The sequence below is a fragment of the Nomascus leucogenys genome, chromosome 4 (genome assembly GCF_006542625.1).
Source record: "Nomascus leucogenys isolate Asia chromosome 4, Asia_NLE_v1, whole genome shotgun sequence".
NCBI lineage: Eukaryota > Metazoa > Chordata > Mammalia > Primates > Hylobatidae > Nomascus > Nomascus leucogenys.
This window is the reverse complement of record NC_044384.1, coordinates 62,204,562-62,231,356: the sequence shown is the minus strand read 5'-3', so window position 1 is coordinate 62,231,356 and position 26,795 is coordinate 62,204,562. Positions and strand designations below refer to the sequence as shown.

The 26,795-nt window shown below is 40.0% G+C and overlaps 2 protein-coding genes and 1 long non-coding RNA gene across 5 annotated transcripts in view; 1 reads left to right on the top strand and 2 right to left on the bottom strand.

Moving 5' to 3' along the window:
* Positions 1-1,218: 1,218 nt before the first annotated feature.
* MYL12B (myosin light chain 12B) lies at positions 1,219-17,718 on the bottom strand. Its single transcript, XM_003262027.4, has 4 exons — positions 17,588-17,718; positions 6,427-6,625; positions 2,081-2,242; positions 1,219-1,730 (listed from the first exon to the last, which is right to left on the bottom strand). The coding sequence occupies exons 2-4, from the start codon at positions 6,608-6,610 to the stop codon at positions 1,558-1,560; spliced, it is 519 nt and encodes a 172-aa protein (XP_003262075.1). The 5' UTR covers positions 6,611-6,625; positions 17,588-17,718; the 3' UTR covers positions 1,219-1,557.
* The window catches only part of MYL12A (myosin light chain 12A), a 31,426-nt gene continuing 5,861 nt past the window's right edge, over positions 1,231-26,795 (bottom strand). For 2 of the 3 annotated variants that reach the window (XM_012506280.2, XM_030810690.1), the window contains exons 2-4: positions 26,428-26,623; positions 25,785-25,946; positions 23,579-24,070 (exon numbers count right to left, since the gene is read on the bottom strand). In XM_012506280.2, coding sequence (XP_012361734.1) covers positions 23,898-24,070; positions 25,785-25,946; positions 26,428-26,608 — 516 coding nt within the window. In that variant the 5' untranslated portion in view covers positions 26,609-26,623 and the 3' untranslated portion in view covers positions 23,579-23,897. Of the gene's footprint in view, positions 1,584-23,578; positions 24,071-25,784; positions 25,947-26,427; positions 26,624-26,795 lie in introns of those variants that run through there. The other variant, XM_030810691.1, reaches the window with a different exon arrangement.
* LOC101176362 lies at positions 17,469-24,380 on the top strand. Its single transcript, XR_001115620.2, has 4 exons — positions 17,469-17,748; positions 18,468-18,526; positions 23,500-23,577; positions 23,978-24,380. It is a non-coding gene; the product is annotated as an uncharacterized LOC101176362 (long non-coding RNA).

The following is a 26,795-nucleotide window of genomic DNA, read 5'->3' as shown; positions in this document are numbered from 1 at the left end:
CTGTTTCCTGTGAAATACACAGCAATTCTCCACCTGGTTTTGTGACACTTTGTGACTTTAAGCTTCTAAGTGGAAAAAAGAGCCAGATGTGGATTCTTATATTTGTTAGATCTTGGGCAGGAGCTTCAGTCTAAACCTCAGGTCTATTAATAAAAAGTAGAACTGATACCTCAGAGACTAAGAGGATTAGGTAATAAATACGACAGTTCATATGAGCTGCTCCCTCATTCTAATGATAAAAGGAAGCCCGGGTAAATTGTTAGCAAGTGAATACAGACCAGCCTACTGCCCCAAGTTGTAAAGCACCAATTTAAACAACATATAAATGCTTTGGTGTTAAGCAGACAAAATACCATCACAATAATTTTAAGAGGGGAAATTGGTGTTGAACAACATTGGGTAATTTTTTAAAACGGATTTTTTCCTTTTTTAGATTGTTCTCTTTATTCTCATATTGCTCGGCCTTGAGGATTCTGAGCTCAGAGCAACCTTGTCTTTCGGCTCTTTTCTAGTCTATATATTACATGAACTGCCTTCAAACACACAATAGTATTGTTTATTTTAACCTGGGATACAATTTTCTGAAATTCTGTTCCAATAATCAATTACCCCAAGATTCTTTTAAATTTCAATAATGACCACAGAATTGTATCATAATAGAACAGAAATGTCTTGACTCTTTTAAGCATTTGGGGCTTTTCATAGAGACAGTATCGTAGTTCCAGCACTGTGAGCTCTGAAGTTAGGTGCCCTAGGTTGGAATTCCAACTCTCACGTCCTAATAGTTACCCTAATCAACTACTCAACTATGCTAAGTCTTCCCACTTGAAATACAGGGCTAATAAAAATCCCACAAGGTTGTTGGGAATAAAAATTGTGTAGGCACAATGCTCCACATATAGTAAATGTACAATAACTAATCTTCGGAATTTTGCCTCTTCTCAGAATCTTAGATGAATGCAATGTTTAATGTCTTCCCAGATACATTCTATATTTATCATTTAATAAACATCTGACTAGAAGCATGAAAGAAACAATGGCATGACTAGTTTTTACTGCGTAATAATGTTAAAGGGTACTTAAAAGTTCTGAAGAACACTGTCCCATATATGTGAAAAATCAATTTTCCCATAAAACCTGAATCATATGAAGTTGAAAACCTGAAAAAAGGACTACCCCCACCTATCAATCATTTGTTTAGCTTGCCATTACATTGCATTTGAGTCAGCATAATCTTTATTTCAAAATAACATTTTTATTATATAAAAATGTAAAAATCCAGCAAAACCAGAAATACGAATATATTTTTCTGGGCTTTCACATTTGTTGATTTTTATTCGCGATCTCTTTTTCAATACAATTTACACCCTCATCCCCATTTCCAGTCTGATTATACAAGTGCTAAGTGGCAGAAAGGTCTGGAATAAATACATCAAAAAGAAGAGGCAAAGCTGTGAAACTAAGTTGCATGCAATAGGTTCTATGAGGGTGGGGGAAGTGTCTGAGAAATAAAAGAGAGTAAGACAATGTAACTGGAAGATTTTAGCTAAAGTTCTTTCAGTCATCTTTGTCTTTGGCTCCATGTTTCAGGATGCGTGTGAACTCGATGTAATTGAAATTCCCCTTTTTGTCAATAGGTGCTTCTCTGTACAGCTCATCCACTTCCTCATCCGTAAACCGATCCCCCATGGTTGTCAGCAGCTCTCTCAGGTAATCTTCCTGAATGGTGCCTGGAAGGCAATAGAAAGAAGAAAGCAGTCATCAATACTTCCTGGCACTTTAATGGTTCATTTCTAAAGCTCGTCAATCTTAGAAAATATTTCAGAATATCCATATCTATAAACAAAATAAGTTAGTGAACTACGGCTATATGAACTATATCATTATGTTTTCCAATTATTCTTAGAGTTCTGTGTTAATATTAGATCAAATCATTTAAAAGCTCAGAAATAGATCATATGCTTACGAAATTATTCTTAAGCAAATATTTTCTAGAGGTAAAAAAATAAAACCCTTTCTATTTTAGAGAAGTACTTTATATAGTCTGGAATGAGGCTGGGCATAAACAAATAGCACTCACCTGTTGCTTCTTCATCAAAGCAAGCAAAGGCATTTCTGATGACATCTTCAGGATCTGTGCCATTTAACTTCTCACCAAACATGGTGAGGAACATGGTGAAATTGATGGGGCCTGGTGCCTCATTCATCATGGCATCAAGGTATGCATCAGTGGGATTCTTCCCTGTAAGAATGCACATTTTAACATTTAAAGACAAAAACATTTAATTTCAATAGTTATTTCACTATTATGCTCCCCAACATATTTTAAAAATTTACATCATTTGAAACTAATTTTTCAATTAACTTTAAGAACATTTTTAAAAGATTATTTTTGACAACTTCAAAAATATTTGATACATCATTATAAAAATGTATTCCAGGCTTATATTGAAGGTTATTTATTCGTTTATGTGAACTTTCTCTTCATTATTTTTCATTAAAAACAAAACAAAAACCTGAAGCCAGGCAGTGCCACATTATTACATCTTAACTTTTTTTTTTTTTTTTTTTGGACTACAGGCATGTGCCACCATACCCTGCTAATTTTTTGTTTTTTGTAAAGACTGGGTTTCGCTATGTTGCCCAGGCTGGTCTTGAACTCCTGAGCTCAAGTGATCCACCTGCCTTGGCCTCCCAAAGTGATGGGATTGCAGGAGTGCATCACCGTGCCCGGCCTACATCCTGAATGTTGATAACATCAACGGTCCATCAGGGGAGTCGGTTCAATACCAGTCATACAAAAAAATCTAAATATTCACACTTCCAGTTGTGGTACAGATGCCCATGAGTTGGTATGCTTCAAAGCTGTATTTGTAAGTTGGCCATTTAAGTTTAAACTGTTAGCATGGTTTTGAATTGGGTGCTTATTTTGAACAATGTTAGATATCTTCAAACACTGTTTACACATGTCATTGAACTGTGGTCTTGTTTGGTATCGTTTGTAATGGGAAATCTTAACCTCCATTCCAAGTGTGAACACTTCTTTTAGTGCAGTGGTGAGGGAACTCCCGTGACCTTTCCCTAGGAGCTGGAAGAAATCTCCCTGGAATGGCCAGACATGGTGGGAGCGTTTTTAAGGCCCCATGGTGTGGGGAAAGCAGCACTGTACCAAGGATCTGGAATACTGGGTTTGAATCCTGGTTCTACCACTGGTTGTGTGATATAGGAGGAAGTGACAGAACTGGCATTCAAACCCAGTATTCCAGATCCTTCGTTCAGTGCTGCCTTATGTAGAATTTACTTCTTTTTTAAAAAAGTCTAACATTGACTGGTTAAAGTTGGTATCTCAAAGGTATCTTCCAGCATTTAAGTTTATATGATTTTACATGAAAAGAATATGTATTAGTCAGATATTCATATCTAAGGAACCATCTAAAAATTATACCCAACTAAGTCAAAGCTAGAATGACAATCAAAGCTACAATTATAGTTCATATGTAAGTTTTAATTCTGGGAATTTGGGTGAAATTTAAACATCATGTTGGCATCTATTTCACTGCATTGCAGTCCTACCTGATTACACTTACTTAATGTTCCAATATCAAAATTAGCCCAAAATTAAACTCAAGATTCACTGAATAGGTTAAAGTAGCTAAAAAGATCTACTTTCCTACCTCCAGACTTAACCCAACTCACTTGCAGCATTTTTTGGGGGGAAGAAAAACTGTAACCAAAAGGTGTGAAGAGAACTCTAGGGTACAAAAAGTTACAGGGATTTAAAATGAATCAGTTTAGGCTAAGCACTTATGGACCCGCTCAAGACATCCAATGTAATCTGTTGATTTGAAAGGTAAATATGTATCTTTTAAAAATTCATATTTATTTAAATTGTTATGGGTACACAGGAGGTGTATATATTTATGGGGTACATGAAATACTGTGATACAGGCATACAATGCATAATAATCACATCAAGGTAAATGGCATAGCCATCCCTTCAAGCATTTATCATTTCTTTGTGTTACCAACATTCCAACTATACTGAGTTATTTTAAAACGTACAACAAATTACTGCTGACTGCAGTCACCTTGTTGTTCTATCCAATACTAGATCTTACTCATTCCATCTATACTTTTGTATCTATTAACCATTTCCACTCTTCTCCCTGCCCTTCCCAGTCTCTGATAACCATCCTTCTACTTTCCATCTCCATGAGTTCAATTATTTTAACTTTTAGCTCCCACAAATGTGTGAGAACATGTGAAGTTTGTCTTTCTGTGCCTGGCTTATTTCACTTAACATGTCTTCCATTCCATCCATGTTGTTGCAATGACAGGATCTCATTTTTTATGGCCGAATAGTATTCCATTGTACATAAGTACCACATTTTTTAAATCCGTTCATCTGGTGATGGACATTTATGGGTTTTTCAAATCATGGCTACTGTGAATAGTGCTGGAATAAACATGGGAGTGCAGTTACCTCCTCAATGATACTACTGATTTCCTTTTTTGGGGGTATATACCTAGCAGTGGGATTGCTGTATCATATGGGAGAGCTCCTATTTTTAGTTCTTTGAGGAACCTCCATACTGTCCTCCACAGTGGCTGTACTTATTTACATTCCTACCAATAATGTACGAAGGTTCCCCTAAAAGGTAAATACATATGTTAAAGCAAACTAAATATGGCCTGAGAAAGACTCTGTACTTCTATAGTTGAGTCCTTGTGGATGAACTATATCCTAGCTTAACAGTCAGACGATTGAAAACCTAACTTAGGAGTGTGAGCCTGTAACAACTGCTAAGCCTTGGCCAATCCCAGCAGCCATACTTCAACCATTCATACACTGCTGAGTGTTCAACCATGTTCAAATAAGGCATATGCCGAGCTGTAATCAATCCAGCCATTCCATACCTCACTTCCAATTTCTGTACGTCATTTCCCTTTTTTTGTCTATAAATCTTCTTCTACCACGTGGCTGCACTGGAGTCTCTGTGAATCTGCTGTGATTCTGGGGGTTACCTGATTTGCAAATTGTTCATTGCTCAATTAAACTCCATTAAATTTAATTAGGCTGAAATTGTTCTTTTAACACATATCTTTAAAAGGATGGGTTTCTGCAAAACAGAAGGTCTCAAAGACAACCTCTGACTCTACCATGACTTGTTCATTCAACAAATATCTATTGAGCATCTATTATAAGCAGAGTATAGACTTGAGAGTTCAATCTTTGGAAGACGGCTACGTTCCTCAATTTTCCTCAGAGGCCTTCTTCAGTACTGATTTGCCCAAGAACATACTCAGACATTCTGAATGTGAGAAACACTAGGTTATAATCTAATTGCAAGTCAACAAATCAGATAAAAATATTTGATTCTACTCTCACCCTGGATAAAGAAAAGTTACAAAATGTTAACAATCAGTGAATATAGCTAAAGATGTATAGGTGGTCACTATAATGTTCTTTCCACTTTTTGTAGGCTTAAAATTTTTCAAAATCATATGTTGGATAGCAATAAGCACACACCTAAACTTTACTTTCAATGTGTTAGGAGAAATAATCAAAATCAAAAGTCAGAAGAATAAAAGCTAGCTAATCATTTTGTAGGCATTAAGAGAAAAAAAAAAACCCACCTCTTCCTTTGCCTTTTTGGCCAGTCAGCCAAGCAGGAGGACAGAGTGCAAAGTCTCACTGTAGGCCATCCCTGACCCACTCCCAGCCTGCCTCACCCCCTCCGCTTTGGCCTATCAAGGTCTCCTTTGCCTGCAGTTCTTTGACTCCCAACTGTAAAATAACTGCTGACTCTGGGCAGAACATGTAGGATGCTCCCTCCTGTCCTTCTTTTTAAGGTCAAAAGAAACAATAACGAAATCATACAAGGAATATTAACACCCATATACCAACATACAAACGACTGCTTATGTGTGCTTTAAATCCTGTATCTTTACATTTTATTTAGTTATTTAGAAAATCATACAAAATATTGTGAAAGTCTTCTTCCCTCTGTTCCCTTTTCCAGTCGCACTGCTCCTCCTTCCCAGAGATAACCATCATCACTTACTGTCACTCCTTGTTTATAACCTGTATTCAACCTTTATTAAGAATATTATTTAGCTACACTTGTTTGAAACTCTGGTATTTTGCTGCCTAGCCATGCCCTGGCTTTCCATCTACAGACCTAAAAAATTTAGCTAACAGGAACGTTAGCCTACCTGGGCACAGCATCTGCCAGGTCCCCAACCTTGTAGGCTTATCCCCATATGACTGGCCAAGTCCCAAAATAGCACCTCCCAGACCTAGAAATCTCTCCAGAGGCCTTTTGAGACTAGGAGAGAAATATTTGTACATCACACACAAAAATGATTCATAAAGAGACAAATTATTATTTTAGGGAAAATACAAATAAAGAATATAAAGTCTACCTAGAGAAGCAAGCATATCATGCAAATCTTCCTTGTCGATGAAGCCATCTCTGTTTTGATCAATCATGTTGAAGGCCTCTTTGAACTCCTGAATCTGTGACTGGTCAAACATGGCAAACACATTGGATGTTGCGCGCTGAGGGCGCTTCTTGGTGGTCTTGGTCTTTGCCTTTTTGCTCGACATGGTGGTTGTTTAATTCTGGATTTAAAAAAACACAAAAACATAAAACAAAAAAGTGTATAAAACAAAGCAAAAACAGAATACATAACACCTAAAGTTAGTAGGTAAAAATATCAATAAGGAATTATTACTTCAATTGGGTAGGAATAAGTACGCACCTAAACTTTATTTTCAACGTGACAATTAAATGACTGAGTGGAAAAAAAGCAGTTTTGAAACATTAAGGAACAGAATTTGCCAGACACCAGTGGCTCATGCCTATAATCCAAACACTTTGGGAGGCCAAGGTGGGAGGATCACTTGAGACTAGGAGTTCGAGACTTGCCTGGGCAACATAGTGAGACTCCCGTCTCTAAAAAAGAAAGAAACACAATAGAAATTATTGATGTACCTTCTCCTAAACTTCAGGGGATCAATTTTTATGAAGTGAGAATTTAAAATATCTAACAATAGCTAGCATTTATGGAGTACTTACTCTGGCCAAGCAGTTATGAAGGCATAGGGCTTCCTCAAAGAGAAAGTCTCCAAAGTTGATCTCTTACTCTGACAAATACTGTCCCCATTTAATCCTCACAACAGCTGTCTATGGTAGGTACTCTTATTCCCATTTCACTACCAGTATAACATAACCTCTCTGAGCCTCAATTTTTCATCAGTAAAACATGATATCTACTTCAATGCAAAGAACTAGTTGAGATAACATATGTAAAAAGATTAGTCATGTTCAAAAAAGGTTTCATCTTTATAAATATCAAACCTACCCTTTCATCTTTCTAGCTATCCCTGCATTTCCCTTTTCCCTTGACAAGACTTTCAGAATACCAGTCTAATGCTGAACTGTCTTAATTTTTCCTTCTGTTTTTTATTTGAGAGATGGGGGGTTTCTCACTATATTGCCCAGTCTGATCTTGAACTCTGAGGCTTGAGATCCTCCCAAACTGCTGGGATTACAGACATGAGCCACCGTGCCCAGCCCCTTTTCTCTTCTTCCCAATCATTCTTCGATTCTCTGTAATATGGCTTTGGTAGTAGCCTCCAACACTCTACTGAAAGCCACCAATAATTTAAATGTCAAGCAGAAAAGACACTTGTCATTTCATTTTTTACTTGCAGTTTTAAATAATAAATAAAACACAAAAATACCATCAGCTCTAGAGTTAGGAAGTCCTGAGTTCAAATCTCAGCTCCACCGTTAATAGCTACATATAATCTCTGAAAACCTACGTATCTGTGAGCCTAACAGCTTTCAGTGAGTTCTGTGAGTCTTAGCAAATAATCAAACTCCAGGGTGGTCTTAGGACATCCAAACTGGAAACTGCTGTCAGAAATGATGGTCTTGCAGACTGTTTCCATAACTTCCCGCAATGTGAAAACAAATGACTAGAGAGGTCAATGACTGAGCAGGGGGATTTTGGACCTGAGTCTCCAGGACTTCTGGTATTGGGATTTTTTTATATAAATTTATTGTCTACTTCTATTTCTTCAAGCTAAAGAACATCCCACAGGGTGTTTTGAAGCCTGGCTTAGTGGTGTAGTTTCGAAGTACACCAGCCTTACAGTCTTTAACATTCCAACTCCTTACCCTCCCCATATACAAGTCCTAAATAAATGTTCATTTTCTTCTCTTCCCTGTAACTTAGTTATTTGACCTTAGTTATATCGAAGGTTAAATCAGAGACAGAATGTAGTCTACTAACAAGGCATTTGATTATGTTTTCATTCTTCTTCACATACCAAAACTTAGATTAACATTCATTCTCATGCTAAAAATTTTGACTCAATTTCTTTAAGATTAGTCAATTATGTCTGAAGGCAAAAATTATTAGTTCTTTCTCTCTCAGTATCAGCAAGTAATTTTTGTAATCGAGTTATTTAGAAAAAGTTCCCAAAGAGTTAAATATTTATTTTTAAAAACTAATCAGGCTGGGTGCAGTGGCTCACACCTGTAATCTCAACACTTTGGGAGGCTGAGGCCAGAAGACTGCTTGAGCCCAGGAGTTTGAGATAGGACTGGGCAACAAACTGAGACTCTGTTGCTACAAAAAAATTAAAAACTTAGCCAGGTGTGGTGGCGCATGCCTGTGGTCCCAGCTACTATTTGGGAGGCTGGGGTGGAAGGATCATTTGAGCCTGGGAGGTCGAGGCTAGTGAACCGTAATGGTGCCCCTAACCTCAGCCTGGGTGACAAAACGAGACACTGTCTCAAAAAATCAAATCAAATCAAAATCAGTCAATTGTATCATGCTACTTCTACAGTTAACCCAAAAATATACTATATTTAAACATTTTTGAAGTTTAGTCCGAATTCTCTAAGAAGCTGATACCAAGATAGAATGAAACACCCAAGGATTTTATTAGGGGAAATGCCTGTGAGAAAGAATAGGGAGTTAGTTAGCCTGATAACTAGAAGAGCCATCACCATCTGATGGTGACGCCCAAGAGAAGGAAACAGAAGGCAAGTTGATGGAAGAGAACAAAAAACAATTCACTAACTGGTCCCAATCAAAATATGTTAGAGCAGATATAGGCTCAATGTAGTAATACTATATTTTAAATTTTTTTCAGACTTCATTTAAAAACAGTGGTACATTTGTATATGTATATGGTACCTATAAAAACTACACATACAATATCAGCTGAAAAGTGAGGCAAAGTTGCATCAAAATAATCAATCTGAAGGGAACTCTGGCCCCCAAAGAAATTACCACCCTCTCTCTTTCCCTTCTGAAATAAGTATCTTGGCTTCCTCCACCTTCTCACTTCCCACTCACTTTTCAACCCACCACAATCTGGCTTTCTGTTCTCTACTGCAACTGCTTTAATTGCCAAATCTGGTCTAAATCTTCTTGGATCAGTCTACTGCATCACACTATTATCCCTCTTTTCTTTGGAGACTCAGCCACTGTTAGCCTGGTGCTCCATAACTGCAGAAATAAACTTTCCCAGGTGGAAAGGGTCCCAACCTTGAAGAACTTACGCTCTAATGAGGAAGACTGCTAAGCATTATATTGGAAAGACTGATTATGTAAAACGGTGTATCTGACTTACTCCAGCTCAGTTCTCCTATTTCTAAGACTTCCTCCTCCATTTTCCTCTTAGATGTTTATCTCCGCTTAAATATTCACGTTTCCCAGTATTCTAGCAGCACATGGTTTAAAGTTCTTTTCAGTCTTCATTCCTTGGATGATCTCATCAACTTTCACTGTTGTGACAACGCCTGCACCTCCCAAATCCGAACCTCCAGGCCTGACCTTGCCTTGGAGCCTCGGACTCAAACATCCAAATGCCTGTGAAAGGCACCCTTCTGGATATGCCACAGACACTCATAATCAACATGCTGAAAACTCAAATATCTCTCCCCTCCTGAACTTTACCATCTTTGTTTCCAATCATCTACCCAGTAGCCAGAAACCTAGGAGTCAGCCTCCCCAATCCCTCTCCCTGATGAACCAAGCCCTGCCTCTGAGAAATATTTCTCAGAGTTGCTCATCTTCCTCATTCCTCTGTCACCACCCTAAACTGGATCCTCATTATCTCTTGTGTAAAATTTTTTTTTTTTTTTTTTTTTTGAGACGGAGTCTCGCTCTGTCACCCAGGCTGAAGTGCAGTGGCGCGATCTCTGCTCACTGCAAGCTCCGCCTCCCGGGTTCACGCCATTCTCCTGCCTCAGCCTCTCTGAGTAGCTGGGACTACAGGCGCCCACCACCACGCCCGGCTAATTTTTTGTATTTTTAGTAGAGACGGGGTTTCACCGTGGTCTCGATCTCCTGACCTCATGATCCGCCTGCCTCGGCCTCCCAAAGTGCTGGGATTACAAGCGTGAGCCACCGCGCCTGGCCTCTTGTGTAAAATATTTCTATGGCCTCTTCACTATCCCTTTGCCTCTCGGCTCTCTCAAAACTACCCTTAGTTTTCTAGCCAGGGCTGTCTAAAACATGCATATGACCTCATCATTCCACTTTTTAAAATCTTTTTTGGCTCTCCACTTCCTAAAGGATAAAGTACCAAGTTCCTAAACATGGCGCATGAGTCTTCCTTTCCCTACTCTAGAATGACCTTTCCAGCCTCCTCTCTAGCCGTTCCCTGCTTTGTACTTTTCCTTTAGCAACACCAAACTGCAAATGTCCCCAAGGTACCATGCCATATCTTATCTTATATATCTTTGTTCTTGCTATTTTTCCAGCCCCAATTGCCCTGATCTACTTCTCTGCCTTAGGAACAGAGAATTAAAGATCTACTCAACTTACAGCTACTACCATTTATTAAGTGACTCATGTGCTAGAAACATTATGTACGTTAAATGAAACATGCCCACCTGCTAAATGAAGAAACTGAAGTCCAAAGATATTAAATAATCTTGCCCAAGGTCACCTAGTGGCAGAGCTAGGATTCAAATCCCACTTGTTACAGGTTGTTTCTCCCTGTATATTTTCTACTTCCTGCTAAATACTCTTCTAATTATTTTGAGTTTAGCACAAAATTTTTTAATACTTGCAATGCCACCAATATAATTCAACACTGATTTCTGAGCACCTACATTCCTCTAAATTCAAATCCTAGACAAACTGAGTTTAAATCAAGTCAATCTACACCAGAAAAACCAAGGTACAGAATAGAGTTGCAGTGAGTAAATGAAATGTGAATGGCACTCCCTGGAATTGTGCATTGTAGTAGCCCTGGTTGGGTTTAGTCAGGTGGCAACTGTCAGTCATGGCTTTCCTTTGAAACTTTGATCTAGGACTGTCCAACTTATTAATGTTTAACCAAGAAGCATTCAAAAACAACAGCAAACAAAAACACGAAAAACTAATCCAACCCTTACAGACAGAAAATAGCCACATAGAACACAGCACAAAATGAATGTAATAACCCTCAATAGCAGTAAAAACACTTCTTCCTTCCTCTGCAACACTGTTACTCTGATATTGCTATAAATTTCTAATATAAAGTGAACTAAAGGATATAAGTAGTACTCAGAGGTTACATCAAAGGCAGGCATGTAGGAATTGATACAGCAGTCCCTCCTTATCTGAGGGGGATACATTCCAAGACCCCAGTGGATGCCTGAAACCAGGGATAGTACCTAACCCATACAGTTAGCCCTACATAGCCACAGGTTCCGCACTCACAGATTCAACCGAGAATCAATTGTTCGTTTATTTGGAAAAATACAAACAAAAAATACAACAATAAAAATACAAATAAAAAATACAGTATAACAACTATTTATATAGTATTTGCATTATATTAGGTATTATAAGCAATCTAGAGATGATTTAAAGTATTCAGGAGGATATGTGTAGGTTATATGCAAATACTATGCCATTTTATATTGGAGACTTGAGCATCTGCAGATTCTGGTATCTGCAGGAGGGTCCTGGAACCAACCCTCTGCAGATACAGATGAATGACTATATACACTGTTTTTTCTTATACATACACACCTATGATAAAGTTTAATTTATAAATTAAGCACAGTAAGAGATTAACAATAACAATAAAATAGAACAATTATAATATACTATAATAAAAATTATGTGGAGCTCTCTGAAAATATCTCACTGTCCTGTACTCACTTATTTTCAGATCTCAGTTGACCACAGGTAACTGAAACCGAGGAAGCAAAACCATGGACCGTGGAAAGAAGCATCATATAGGATTACTGTATTATGTATTATAGGTGGCTGTGGTATCAACATACTTAGTTGATAACAAAAATGTTTGTAAAGTCACCTGCAGTACTGATATGCAAACAAACATGGACACCATCATCATTAATAAGCAGATACTGTCTATGTACTTCAGCATATATGGCTTTATCGAAGCTTGGGGAAGATGCTCACAGAGCACATTCTGTCAGTTACCTATGATTTCCTTAACATTGCTTTGAGGCTTCTTCCTTTAAGTATCTTAAGTCAGCTAGAGCAAGTAAATACGGCTCTTAAAACAGTGAAATCCTCTGGTTTCAATCTCGGCTGCACATTAGAATCACCTCAGAAGTTTCAAAAAAGTGATGCCTGTAGCCTCAAGGTAATGGAATGTCTGGGGGTGGAGCCCAGGCATCTGTATTTTCAAAAACGCACCAGGTGATTTCAATGCACATTGAAGGTTGAGAACCACTTAGATTAAGTTAACCACTTAGATCACATTGGCTGTTTATACATCTAGTTCCCCTTAGTTTCTCAATGTTGTCATTGTGGTTTAATGGAGATGCCGGAGACATGGATTCTAATTCCAGTTCTACCACTCACAAGTTGTATGACTGCTGGTCATTTTGGCTTTCCCAGACCTCATTTTCCTCATCCATTAAATAAGTGTTAAGTAGATCAGAAGTCATAACCTGGCAGCTACCAAACTACACGCAGTCTGCACAGAGGTTCATTTAGTAATCCCCAGGGATGACCTTTAAAATGCCTCTTTTAAAAACTGAATTAGTTTGCCAACTTTTAAAAAAACTGAACATTTTACATAACCTAAATTTCAGATATTTTAAACAACTGTACAATAAGGAATCACTTGACCAGCATCCTGGAAATTCCTGTAGGTCATAAGTGTTCAACAAGCAATCCCCTCTACTCCCTACATCTCCTTATCCCAGCTGCTATTAGTTTGTTATCTGTCTGGCCCCTCAGAACACTTTAACTTGCTCCTCTGGTCATGGTGGTAGCCAGGTTCCAAGAAAGCCCTCAAAAATTCTCATGCCCTTGTGCAGTCCCCTCCAACAATGAAAAGTGTTGACCTGTGTAACCAATAAGATATTGTGACAATAAGGTATTGTGAAATGAGGGTGTTTGGCTTTGTCATAACAAACCTTGCAGCTTTTGCCCTGGTCTGTCTTGGATCACTCAATCTGCGGGAGCCAGGTCATAAAGACACTCACACAGCCCTGTGGAGAGATCCATGTGGCAGGGAACTGAGGATTCTTGCCAACAGCCAGCACCAACTTGTCGGCTATGCATCAGCCATCTTGGAGGCTGATCTTCCTTCAGATGACTGCAGCTTCCGCATGTGACCTCATGACAGACCCTGTTGTGCCAGAACCACCCACCTAAGCTGCTCTGGCTCTGACCCTCAAAAATTGTTCATTGTTTCTGAGGTGCTAGGTTTTGGAGTAATCTGTTATACACCAATAGAAAAGTAATAAAGCCACTGTCTCCTTGACCTCTTTAATGTTAAAATAGGGCAATGCCTTTATTTCAGATTTACAGCCACAGTCCAAGTTCCAAGGGACCACAGTCAAATTTGCATAGCACAGGGAATTTTCCATTTCTGAACAGAAAAGTTTAAGTCCTTCTACTCAGTTTCCATCCAAGTTCTGTAGGTTCTTCTTTTTACTGCACAAGTCACCCTTCCTCAACATTCCCACCACCACCATCCTATTCTTTTGGCTGAATTCCTCTGGCTCTGACCAGCAAATCACTTCCTGATTTGCTAGTTATTCCTGCTTTCTAATTGGATTCTCAAAGCTCTGTCCTTTTTCCTAAGTGCTGACTGAAAACTTGGTAGTATAAAGGTACCACTCAAAAATGAGGTAATTGGGGAGGGGAGGGAGGAGCTGGTTTTGTCAGCAAAGGATGATAAACAACTCAAATTTTAGCTGGGCCACAGTAGAATGCTAGTAGAGGACAGGACTCTGAGGGGGTCTTGTTAGCAGTGCTGATTTGTGAGCAGAGGCACAAGGTAAAGCCCTCAGAGTAGATGAACTCACACAGAAAAGCAGAGAGTAGTTCTTGGGCTAAAACCTAAGGTCATTTTTACTCCACCTCATCTTCACCAAGGTCTATCAGAATCTTTAGAAATTTCTCATGGATTCTTATGGTTATTACTGTAGTCAAGATGAATGTTCTAACTGGAAGACTCAAATGACTGGATATATAAGCAACAGTCTGAAAACAGCAGTCGTAAACAGAATTTAGTATATATCAAGTTAAAATACTTCACAAAATTAACCTCATATACCTAATGACATATAATTGTTTTGTGCTGCATATTTAGGCAAAAAAACCAGTTCCATAAATTATTAGAAGTATTTTTTTTTTGGGAGCCAAACTCAATTTTTTCAACTTTTTTTTAACACCACGGAAGCATTTCCCCTAGTACTCTATATGTATTTTAACACTTACCACATACACATTATAACACTGACATTTCTTTCTCTATTATAGGTTTTATGATCATTCCAGTTGGCTGCAAACTTTCTATTCTCTGAGCTCCTATATCATTTTTACTGCAGTGAAATTTATATAGTCAAATGTATAAACCTTAATAAGTTTTTATAATGTGTATACGCATGTAACCATCACCCCCATTAAGTTACGAATGTTAACACTGTTCCAGAAAATTCTCTCCAAGTTAATCACCATCTCCCATAGGCAACCACTGTTCAGATTTCTATCACCATAGATTAGTTTTGTTTTTGAACTTCTTATAAATGGAACTGTACAGTATATATTCATATATATGCCTGTCTTCTTTCACTCAATACAATGTTTTTGAAATTTACCTCTCTTATTGGGTTTATGGCACAATCATAGTTCACTGTAGCCTTGAACTCCTGGACTCAAGTGATCCTCCTGACTCAGCCTCGAGCAGCTGGGACTACAGGCATGAGCCACCATACACAGCTACTTTGCAAGGAGCGGTAGAGACAGGGTCTCGCTATGTTGCCCAGGTTGGTCTTGAACCCCTGGCTTCAAATTATCCCCCCACCTTGGCTTCCCAAAGCATTGGGATTACAGGTATGAGCCACCGTGCCCGGCCATATTCATTCTTTTTATTGCCTTTTGCCTTTCCACCTTGGAATGCAGAACTTAGCAGTGTGCCTTGCCCACGGCAGGTGCTCAAATAATCCTAATTAAGCAAATACATATATATATATATGTATAGATATACGTATAGTATATATAGTTGTATATAGTGTGTGTGTGTGTGTATATATATATATATATATATATATAGTTCCTTCCTGTCACAAACAGAATTACACATACATGTTCATTACAAGGTAGGTCCCGGATCTGAATTCCAACATGAGGCTTTTCTCTATGGTCTACCTATGGTTCCAGTCTCTTCCCCAAGAGATCCCTAAGGAAACTTAGTAGCTACCCACTGCTCCATACCTGGAAGAAGCAGTACTAACCAGGGACAATAACTGGGTGCTAAAGATGTGCCAGGCACTGATTTAAGCATTTTATATGTGTCAACACATTTAATCCTCAAGACAACTCATCATATAGGTATTGTTATCATCCTCTTCTCTCAGATACGAAAATCAGGGTAAAGAGAATAAACAACTTGCCACACAGCTAGAAAATGGCAGAGCTCAGAGTCAGGATCTGTACTCAGGAAATCTAGCTCCAGAGCTTGAACCACTAGCCAGTAACATCCTGCATACAGGCAGCTGAAATTCTCTACCATGAAAACATGGATAGCTGGGAGTAACAAGCAATGACACCCCAAAGCTAATGTGTGGAATGAGGAAGGAAGATCACAAAGATGCTGGCAAAAAGGGTATGATAAACTCATCCCCAGATATACCTAGAGTCTTTGAATCTTGGGAGTAAGGGAGAACTAGTCCCATGTTGGGGCTCTAAATCCTGTCCTTTCCTAAGCTTAGCAACTCTCGTCTGGGGATCTGTCCTTCAGAAGCTGCAGTTCATCTTGTCCAAGCTTAGTCTCATCAAAGCATAAATGAACATCGAGTCAGCCATCATAAAAGTTGTTTCACTCAGCAGAGCCTAAACAAGACAAAAGCTGTGCTCTTAGTTACGAAGTCCAGGAGGGTCCACCACCTTGGACAAATTACCTCACCTCTCTGGGTTTCATTTTCCTCAGTTATAAAACGCAAAGGCTTCACAAGGTAATCTATCAGGTCCTACTGAATTCTAAATGCTTTGATTCTTCTCTTACCAAAAGACCATTCCACATCTACCTTTAACTAAAGCGGCCAAACGAATCCTCTAAACATTCCTTTCTTATTACTCCGTTAGTGAAGACTCCAAAATTACTCTCTATGGCTTCTTACATAATGTTTCCTTTCTCCTAAGTTTTCAAGACATCCAATAAGAAGGTCCTACTTACCTATCTACCCTTATTTCCCACTATTAGTCATTACAGTTCTGTTCCATACCCGCCGGTCTCCCCACGGTCTGCTTTTCACAGGACACAATTCCCAGCTTTTGAGTTTTGCTCTTGTTACCACCTCCCACACATCTAGCCGGAAACGCTAAGTTCACCCTCCTAGGGCTGAATCCAAGGTCTTCAGTGAGGTCACGATTCTTTTCCAAGTAACCTTTCCCTATTTCTGTTAATTGTCCTTTCTTCAATCAACACGAATAAACTAAACCTTTACAAGATGCAAGACACACTGAGCAAATTACAACTCTATGTAAATCACTACATTTGAGCCTGTATCAACCACACACTCGGGTACCGGCATGCTAATGGCTTCCTTGGAGGCTTCACCTTAGGCAAGACCGTACACTAGGAGGCTCCTCCACCCTCCAAAGCATCTAGGACAGTGTTGGGCACAGGGCAGGTGCTCCACACGAACACGCCCGGGTCGGCCCTAATCCACCGCCAGGACCCACCGCGGCGCCGGGAGGGCAGGCGTTGGCCGCGGGGCCGCCGGGCCGTCCAGGGCCCAGGTGTGTGAGGTCACCCAGGTGGCGCAGGGCCAGCCCACGCACGGCCGGGACCCGGCCACCTCTCCAGCAAGGTGTCTCCCCAGACCGGCTCCATCGCCTGCAGCCTCCCGGCCCCTGGACGTCCAGGCCAGGGCCTCGCCGCCAACCCTCCTCCCGCCGCCAACCCTCCTCCCTCCACCTCCGGCCCCGCGCGCCCTTCTCAGCCACTCTGACAGGTCCCGCCGCCGCCTGGCCGCGCTGGGGCGGGGTTCGGCCGCAGGCGCGCGACGGGAAGGGGCGCGGGGGTACGGAGGCGGCCCGAGGGGTCTCGCGAGCGGAGTCGAGCGCCACTCACCCGGCGCCAAACACCAGAACCGGGGCCGCCCTGCGCGAGACGACAAGCGACAGCGAAGAGCGTTAGGCTGTGGCCGGACAGTGGCGGCGCCGACACTTCCTGCCTGAAGGGGCGGAGCGGAAGGCGCACCGGAAGGCGCGGCGGGACCAAGTGGAACGGGGGTGCGCTGAGTGTTCGCGCCCGGGCCGGCGGGGTCTGCGTGTCCGCCGAGCGGCGGGGCTGCTAAGGCCGGACGCACACGGCCAGGGTCTTAATTGCCTCTCCGGCCTGCTCCGATCCGCTGCGATATCGTGGCCTGCGCTGCGGCGGTCGCCCGCAGCCCGGCCCTCGTCCCCCGCTCCTTTGGTAGCTCCGCGGCCCTTCCGCATTCCTGGGCCCGCTGGGCGCGGCTGGGCAGGCCGCTCGAATTTGACCCCAGCGGGCCGCGATCGGCCGAGGACTTGGGGTACCCTTTGACCCAGGGGGGGCGCGATCCGCCTAGGATTTGGGGTCCCCTGGCGCCGAACCCTGAGTTGCCAGATTTAGCAAGTAAAAGTACAGTTCTTCTAAATTTGAATTTCAGACAAGACAGGTTTTAGGGTTCGTCTCATGTAATGTTGAGGTGAGGGCGGCGCCTGGGCGGATTCTTCTCCGTTCCAGAATCCCTTTCTCTTATCAAACCACATTCCAGCCCGAGTTAAATTCTTTAACCTACTCCTCTCTGCTTACCCTCATAAGGTTTACGGCCGTATCAGGCTATGGCCACAGCCTACGGCTGTTTCATTCCGCTTTTAGCCACAAGAAAGTTTTATTCGAACTACTTGCTTTCCTTTATCAAGAAAATGGCAACGCACACACATACATGCACACACAAATAAAAACACAGAGCTACGTTTTTCAGGTTTTGTTCTAGATCGTGTTTGTGGCTGTGTTCTTCAGGATATTTTCCCTCAACTTGAGGTAATCTAGCATTACTTCATCTAGCATTACTAAAATAGCATTACTTCAGGATGGTGGAGGATCGGCAATCTAATAGCAAATCTTTATTGAACTCTTCTTACTGCCTTAACAAGTGCCGGATGCTGAGACATGAATTCAAAGCCTCTTAGGGAGTTTATATTCTAGAAATCTTTGATCAGAAATTCCTAGAAGAGAGAGACCTCGTGTTCAGCACTCTATAGCAGTTCTTAAACAGTAGCACGCATAACAGGGCTTTTAAAAACATTTTTGAGCCTCAAAACCGGGTATTAGGATTCAGTGAGTAAGGGGTGGAGGATAATTCGAATTTCTGGTAAGCACACATGATGCTGATGGGGTGCTAGTCATCCCAGCAGCACAGCTCTAAATGCAGTTCATAACTGTGTGTATTTTCTGAATAGTGTTAGAAAAGCAATTGCTGAAAAGTCACACCTGGTTCTACAATATTTACTCTTTCCCTTAACTGTAGTCTAGGTTTTGGTTCGATAGACTAAATAATTAAAAAAAAAAAAGTTTCTAGAATTGTGCTGTCCAATACAATCATCATTAACCACATGTGGCTAAACTTAAATTCAGTTCCTCAGTTGTATTTGATACGTTTTATTTTTAGAGATGGGGTCACCCTATGTTGCCTAACCTGGAATGCAATGGCTATTCACAGGCGTGATCATAATGCACTACAACCTGGAACTCCTGGGCTCGAGCGATCCTCTCACCTGAGCCTCCCAAGTAGTTGGGACTACAGGTGAGAGACACTGCACCAGTGCATCTGGCAGTACTAGACACTTTTTTTTTTTTTTTTGAGACAGAGTCTTGCTCTGTCGCCCAGGCTGGAGTGCAGTGGCTTGATCTCGGCTCACTGCAACCTCTGCCTCCCGGGTTCATGCGATTCTTCTGCCTTAGCCTCCCGAGTAGCAGGGACTACAGGTGTGTGCCATGATGCCCAGCTAATTTTTGTATTTTTAGTAGAGATGGGGTTTCACCATGTTGGCCAGGATGGTCTCAATCTCTTGTACTCGTGATCCGCCCGCCTGGGCCTCCAAAAGTGCTGGGATTACAGGCGTGAGCCACCGCGCCTGGCCAGTATTAGACACATTTTAAGTGCTCAATAGCCACATGTGGTTAGTGTCCTTATTGTATGGCACAGAGAGCATTTCCATAATTACAGAAGCTTCTATTTGACAGCACTATTCTTAAGAAATAATTCTAAGGTATACTGTTCTCTCTAGATGCAAAAGAAAAGCCTATAGTAGGCTTTATTTAATCATTAATAAAAATTTATTCACTAATAAAAATAGCTGGATAGCTAAATATCATTGGAAAATTGTTAACTATAGCATACCCACATCAAAGATAACTGAAGAATGGTTGAAAAAGCAATATACTCAAAACAATGGTGGCTACGCCAAAACATGAGATATAATTTAAGTAGTAAATGAAAAAAACAAGTTGTAAACTCATTACAACTCTAAAATGTATGTGGATAAATATTGGAGAAAAGTCACAATTCCTGTTATTTGAGCAGACACAGAGAATCTAGACTAAAAAGATATAGGGACTTGGAAGATGGAAGAGCAAGTGGAAATGATTCCAATAAGCAGCACTGGGAAAACTGGGCATTTCTTCAATGTGGGATTAGCTACTACAATCCCTTTATGGACAGAAAAGATAAACTGTAGCCGTGAAGAGGACCTAATGCGACACACACAAGTCTGGCATATTGGACCTGCTCAGGAAATCGAAAGTAAACTATTTCAGCATCCACTAGTATCAAACTGACAGGCATTTATATGAATAGTCTTATAAAATCTTCCTAACAACCTGTTAATGAAATTCTACTTTGAAATCCATCCACTTTTCTAAGGGCAATCCTACGTGTGGTCTAGGTTCTGTCACTTCCTGGCTCTTAGACATGATCCGTTTTGTTCCACTAATTGTTCCCTCCTAGTTTGTCGTCTTCTACTCTGCCTACAAACAGGCTTGAATTTAAAGATATGCCCTTTGTCCCTTCTCACTGGCCCACTCGTAAACAAAATAACTACTATTTGGATACCTAATGTGTCCCCAGACCATTTGCCTTTCATGCTTCTAATTTTCAGAAGAAACTTGGATGGTATTGGCCATTTTACAGATGAGGAAACTGGCAATTAACAACACAAAGCTAGTCAAATAAGGAGGTGCAATTCCTTAAGCATGGGTCCAAATCCATGCTGCTCTTAATCACGGAAATGCTGCTTTATATATTATGTTCCTAATATGAACTAACAGCATTATTTCCATTTTATAAATGAATAAATAGGCCAAGGGAGTTTAAATAACTTACTTAAGGTTATAGAGCCATGATGTAGCAACAAACAGACATTAAGTGTAGGTCTGCCTGACCCCACACCTAGGCATTATTCACTATCCTGTGTTGCATTATGGATTCTGCACTCAAAACTCTAATAACTCTAGCAAACATGACTAACAACTTGTCAAATCTGCGGGGGGGGGGGGTCTCATTTAAACCTTCCCATACTCCACTTTTCTATGTTGGACACTACTAACCTCCTTACTCTTGAAATTAAGTTTCCGTAAGACTGTTTTTGTGGCTCTATTTACCTGTCCAAACACTGATCATTTTTTATCTGATCCTCAAGTCTACCTTTTAAACCTCTTGCTGTCCTTCCTCTTTTCACTTTGTAGCAAAGGGTTTCCTTTCCTTCTCAATTTGCTTTTTCTTGTCTCTTATGCTCAGGACTTCCTCCTTTCTTTTCAAGGAGCATTCAATTCCTGCTCTCATCAAGTCATAGATTCTTTCATCAAGTAAAATTTGGGGCCTGGAATCCAAATGACCGTATCATCATATGCAGGTGGATAAGGATGCCACCCCCATTAGGCTGGTTTTGTCCCATTTTTTTTTTTCTAAGACAGGGTCTCGCTGTCACCCCAGGCTGAAGTACAGTGGCACAATCAGCCCACTCCAGCCTCAAACTCCTGGGCTCAAGCAATCCTTCCACCTTAGCTTCCAGAGTAGCTGGGACTATAGGCACCCACCACCATGTCCGGCTAATTTTTATTTTTTAATTTTTATGTAGAGATGGGGTTTTGCTTTGTTGCCCAGGCTGATGTCAAACTTCTGGCTTCAAGCAGTCTTCCTACTTCGACTTTCCAAAGTGCTGGGATTACAGATGTGAGCCAACATGCCTAGCCAGATCTTTTGAAATGGTTTGTTTCAAGTATGACTTTCATCATGGAAACTTTTGAGACTGATTTTTCAGTCAAACACACCATTGAAATGGATGCTTTTACCTTTCTGTTGGCAATCATTCTTGTTTAAGCAAAGAATGCTATTACTAAATTAGGAGAATTATTTCATTCAGGGTACATCATTGTTCTTAATGCAAGTTGGTTCTTTGAGCAGTTATCTGAAAGGGAAACAGGGGCCCTGCAAGAGATCCTTTTAGTAGTACCTTGTTTTTCATATAATGGAAACAATGCTATCTGTTCTTCACTAGAGATGTAACAAAGCATATGATAATTTTTTCTCTTGACATGGAAATTCAATTCAAAAAACAAGATTTTAGCACCATGGCCATAGCCTGGAAAAAGTATTTTGGCTTAACCAATGAATAAAATTCAGAAACAAAAGACAAAGAATGAAGGCAGGTTCTAAGATTCTAATGTTGAAGAGGGCAAGGACTAGCTTTGACTAGTCCTTCTATTCCTATAGCATTGGCCTTCCCAGGTTACAGGATCTAGCTGATCTATCTTATTGGCTGCAAGGGCCTGCTGCCCAGAAGGCTTTTAGTAATTGTTTACTGAATGAGGTAATGGTTTTGTCCAAGGAGAGTCATGTTAATCGTATAGCATAAAACTTAAAGTTATTATAGTAATTGTCAATTACTCATCTTCATAGGCTAATTGTCAGCTCTTTTCAACCAAATTCTTCTCCATTTCAAATCTTTTAAAACTCATGAATCTTTGAGAGTCAGAGTTTTGGGCTGGGCATGGTTGCTCACACCTGTAATCCCAGCACTTTAGGAGGCAGAGGTGGGAAGATCACTTGAGTACAGGAGTTTGAGACCAGCCTAGGCAACATAATGAGATCTTGTCTCTACAACAAATTAAGAAACTAGCCAGGCATGGTGGTGCATGCCTGTAGTCCCAACTACTCAGGTGGCTGTGGATCACTTGAGCCCAGGAGGTCAAGGCTGCAGTGAGCTGTGATCGTGCCATTGCACTCCAGCCTGAGTGATAGAGCAAGAGATCCTGTCTGGAAAAAAAAGAGAATCTTGAAGCCCTTTGAGAGTCAGATTTTTAAAGCTGAAAAAGAACGAAACTGTCTGCCACTCCCTGATTAACTATCAAACAGTTCTGCATTTCTGCAAATAGTAGAAGTTATTTTTAGGACTGAAATAATGACCTCACTTTCCCAGGCATGTAGATTCAGCTGTTTTGATTGTGGGAAGGTCAGGAATGTCCAAAACTCATACACGGACTCATGGTGAATCTCCGCATAAACAAATATCTTTCAATACGCACTGCTGTGTTAAAAACTACATATAATAAAAAAATACTGCATTATATTTCCAGCACTTTAAAACATAACATAAAAATCTCTCTTTGGTAGCATTCCACAGAACCTTAAGCCAAAATGGTTTTTAAAAATATGACAAATTGAAATTATACTCAGTGACCTGGTCTAATTTTAAATGACCAGAAATTACAAAAGTTTAAATAAAGTGGAAATGTTGGCAGGTATGTCAACTTAAGGACTTAAAGCTACGGAAACTATCATATATATGCAAATTCTACAGGAAATTATTTTAAAAATTGGAAGACAAAGTGCAGAACACTTGATTAGGGCAGTTAAAATTGGATATCCTTGGGAGGAAGAGGAATGGATAGTAGAGGGGATACGATTGTTAGGAAAATTGGAGGAAGAAAAAGCTAACAACCATATCATTTTCTAGGATTTCCCTCATCTACCTTTCTTGGGGAGATACAACTAAAACCAACAAAAGCCAAGTTTGGTAAATAAGTTTAAACAAGTATTTTACCATAAAGTTTAATTATGATTCAGAAAAAATCGAGCGAATAACTTTCTCTGAAAAAATATATTGACTCTGTATAGACCACAGTTATTGGGGGAGAAGGGCTGGTAGGTTAAATTACCCTATTTTCTATTCTGAAAATGGTATTAATAGAAAAGTCCCGTTTCCAGTCTGATTATAAAGATACATATGCCCAAAATGGCTGAGAATAAATACAACAGGAAATGCAAAAGCTGTAAAGCTAAGGGCATGCAAGAGAAAATCTCAGAATACCCAAAGTGGCAACAAGGAACATTTGGCTGGAATTTGAAGTTATTTCAGTCATCTTTGTCTTTTGCTCCATGTTTCAGGATGCGTGTGAACTCGATGTAATTGAAATTCCCCTTTTTATCAATAGGTGCTTCTCTGTACAGCTCATCCACTTCCTCATCTGTAAACCGATCCCCCATGGTTGTCAGCAGCTCTCTCAAGTAATCTTCCTGAATGGTGCCTGGAGAATAAAGAACAAGGAATCAGAATACATAGTATTCTGAGGGTTAATTACAAAGAATATCTACACTCGACTAAGCATGTTCTGTATGCTACAAACTATAAACATGCAAATATATGAACTACAGGGTGTCCCCCTACTTAAAACAGCCTCAGCAGAGAAGTGCCTAGAAAAATGCCTAGCTGCTTAGCAGCATTGCTCTGCGCTATCATTTGCTCTGTCATTCTGCCTCCACATTCAGCTTCTGATCTCTTGCTAAGAGAGACTAAACCTATGCCTAAACAAAGTAATAAAAAGTATGGTTAAATAATCTAAGCCTTACGGTTCCTTAAGGTTGCATGAATGGTCACATCTTATTCTACAAGCAAATAACATTTACCTGCCAGGCTAAAATCAACACTACATCATACACATCAATAAAATGGTATAGTGGAAAGAATACTGGAAACGTGAGGCCCAGTTTTAACAAGCTATTTTATTTCAGGCATTTCACTTTATCCTTGACTTTGGTTTTCTCAGATGTAAAATGAGATTTTTACTGTTTACAAATCCAATTATTGTAATAAATATGGCCAGTCCCAGCACATGCAAAAACATGGAATAAATATTTGAGCACTAACTATGTGGCAGGCACTGTGCTAGGCAGTGGGGATGTGCAGTGGTAAGCTGAAAGGTGTGTGCTCTTTACTTTGGGAATTTTATACCAGGGTTCTCATAAAACCTGCCTGCCTACAAGAATCTGATGTCACCCGATTTATTTTCTGGTATTGGTATTTTTAAGATTTCCCAAATAACTGGCATGCACATGTGGGGAGCCTTGAAAGCCACAGGCCATGCTTCCATCAGCAGACCATGCTTCCATCAGCAGGCCCTGGCAACCACCCAGTATTTAAACTCGTCCCACTAATGGAGGCAACCAAAGATTGTGCCTTCCTTCACTAAACACACTTGGCTATGCCATATTGAGTTGGGAATCACGGAAAATATTCCCTCATTATGTTTTCTCTTACATACACTTCTGCCAAAGGATCAGGCCCCTATATAGATAACATTTTGTTTTTCTAAGAGTTAACTCTATGCCACACAGTATGCTAAGTACTTCATGTACATCTCACTTCTTCATTTAATTCTCACAACAACCCTATGAGGTAGGTAATACTGCTCATTTTATAAATAAGAAAACAGAGGCTTACAGAAAGTTAAGCAACTTGCCCCAAATTATACAGCTATTATGTGGAAGAGGAATTTGAAGCCAGATAGTCTAATTCCAGACCCTAAGTTCTACTGGGTGTATTTTAAAATGAAGGTTAGATGTCAGATTTAAACAATTTGAGAGCTGACAGATACCTGGTAAACATACACAGGATTGTAGTGGTGCAATGGTCTATAACAATTTATACTTCATCAAGATTATTCTGGTAAAAGTTTTTTATTCAATACATATGTTCTGAGAGCCTAACCCTTGTGGAGTTAACATGGTAGGAAAGGGGTAATATAAGTTCCCAAAGAGGTTTCAAATACAACCTATTCATTGTAAACTACTACTTAGAGCAGAAGCGGCAAAGTGAGTGACAAACTTGCTAAGACAACTCTGTCTAAAAACACAGGTGTAGTACAAACCTGAGGGTATTATCATATTTTAAGTTACTGTATATTTTAGTTACCATAACTAAAAATTAAATCACTTTGTAATTAAAGGTTACCTCTCACTTACCAGTTGCTTCTTCATCAAAGCAAGCAAAGGCATTTCTGATGACATCTTCAGGATCTGTGCCATTTAACTTCTCACCAAACATGGTGAGGAACATGGTGAAATTGATGGGGCCTGGAGCCTCACTCATCATGGCATCTAGATACTCATCAGTTGGATTCTTCCCTAAATTTTTAAAAGGGGTCATAATTTTAATTACATTACAATACATATCAACTATTAATGACAGTAAACATTTTGGTAAGAAAGATTATCATTCATACAGTTTACTGTTTGCACTCATGACAGCAAAACTATTTGGGGGGAAAAGTTTTCTTAATGAATAGGGCCTATTAAAGAGTCTGGAGAGTATATGATAGTCCATTGGAATGTCAGAAGGAATAATACTGCTTCCATAATCAAGATCAGTGTTTTTATACACACACACACACACACACACAAACACACACACACACGAACCCCAACACAATCCTAAGACAGGGTCAGGAATCTGCTGGTGGTCCAGTGGGAAACACTGTTCCACACTTTACTCAAACCTTAGTAGACTCATTAGACAGGCTTTACAGAGCTTTAAGATTCATGAAATCAAGATGAAAGGCACCATGGAAATTCTATCCAATAGATTAATATTTAAACTGAGCATTACCCAATGAAGCAAGCATATCATGCAAATCTTCCTTGTCGATGAAACCATCTCTGTTCTGATCAATCATGTTGAAGGCCTCTTTGAACTCCTGAATCTGTGACTGGTCAAACATAGCAAACACATTGGATGTTGCACGCTGAGGGCGCTTCTTGGTCTTGGTCTTTGTTCTTTTGCTTGACATGGTGGTGGTTAAGTCCTAATTAGGAAAGGAAATACAATAAAAACCAAATCAACGTCTAAGATTACTTAAGTTTGAATCAAAACAATGATTAACAAAAGTACACAGAACCAACTTTCCTGATATGTTTGAGCTACTCAGAAATGTGTCTTTAGAAGACACATCTCAACAAGATTACATATGTCCCGTA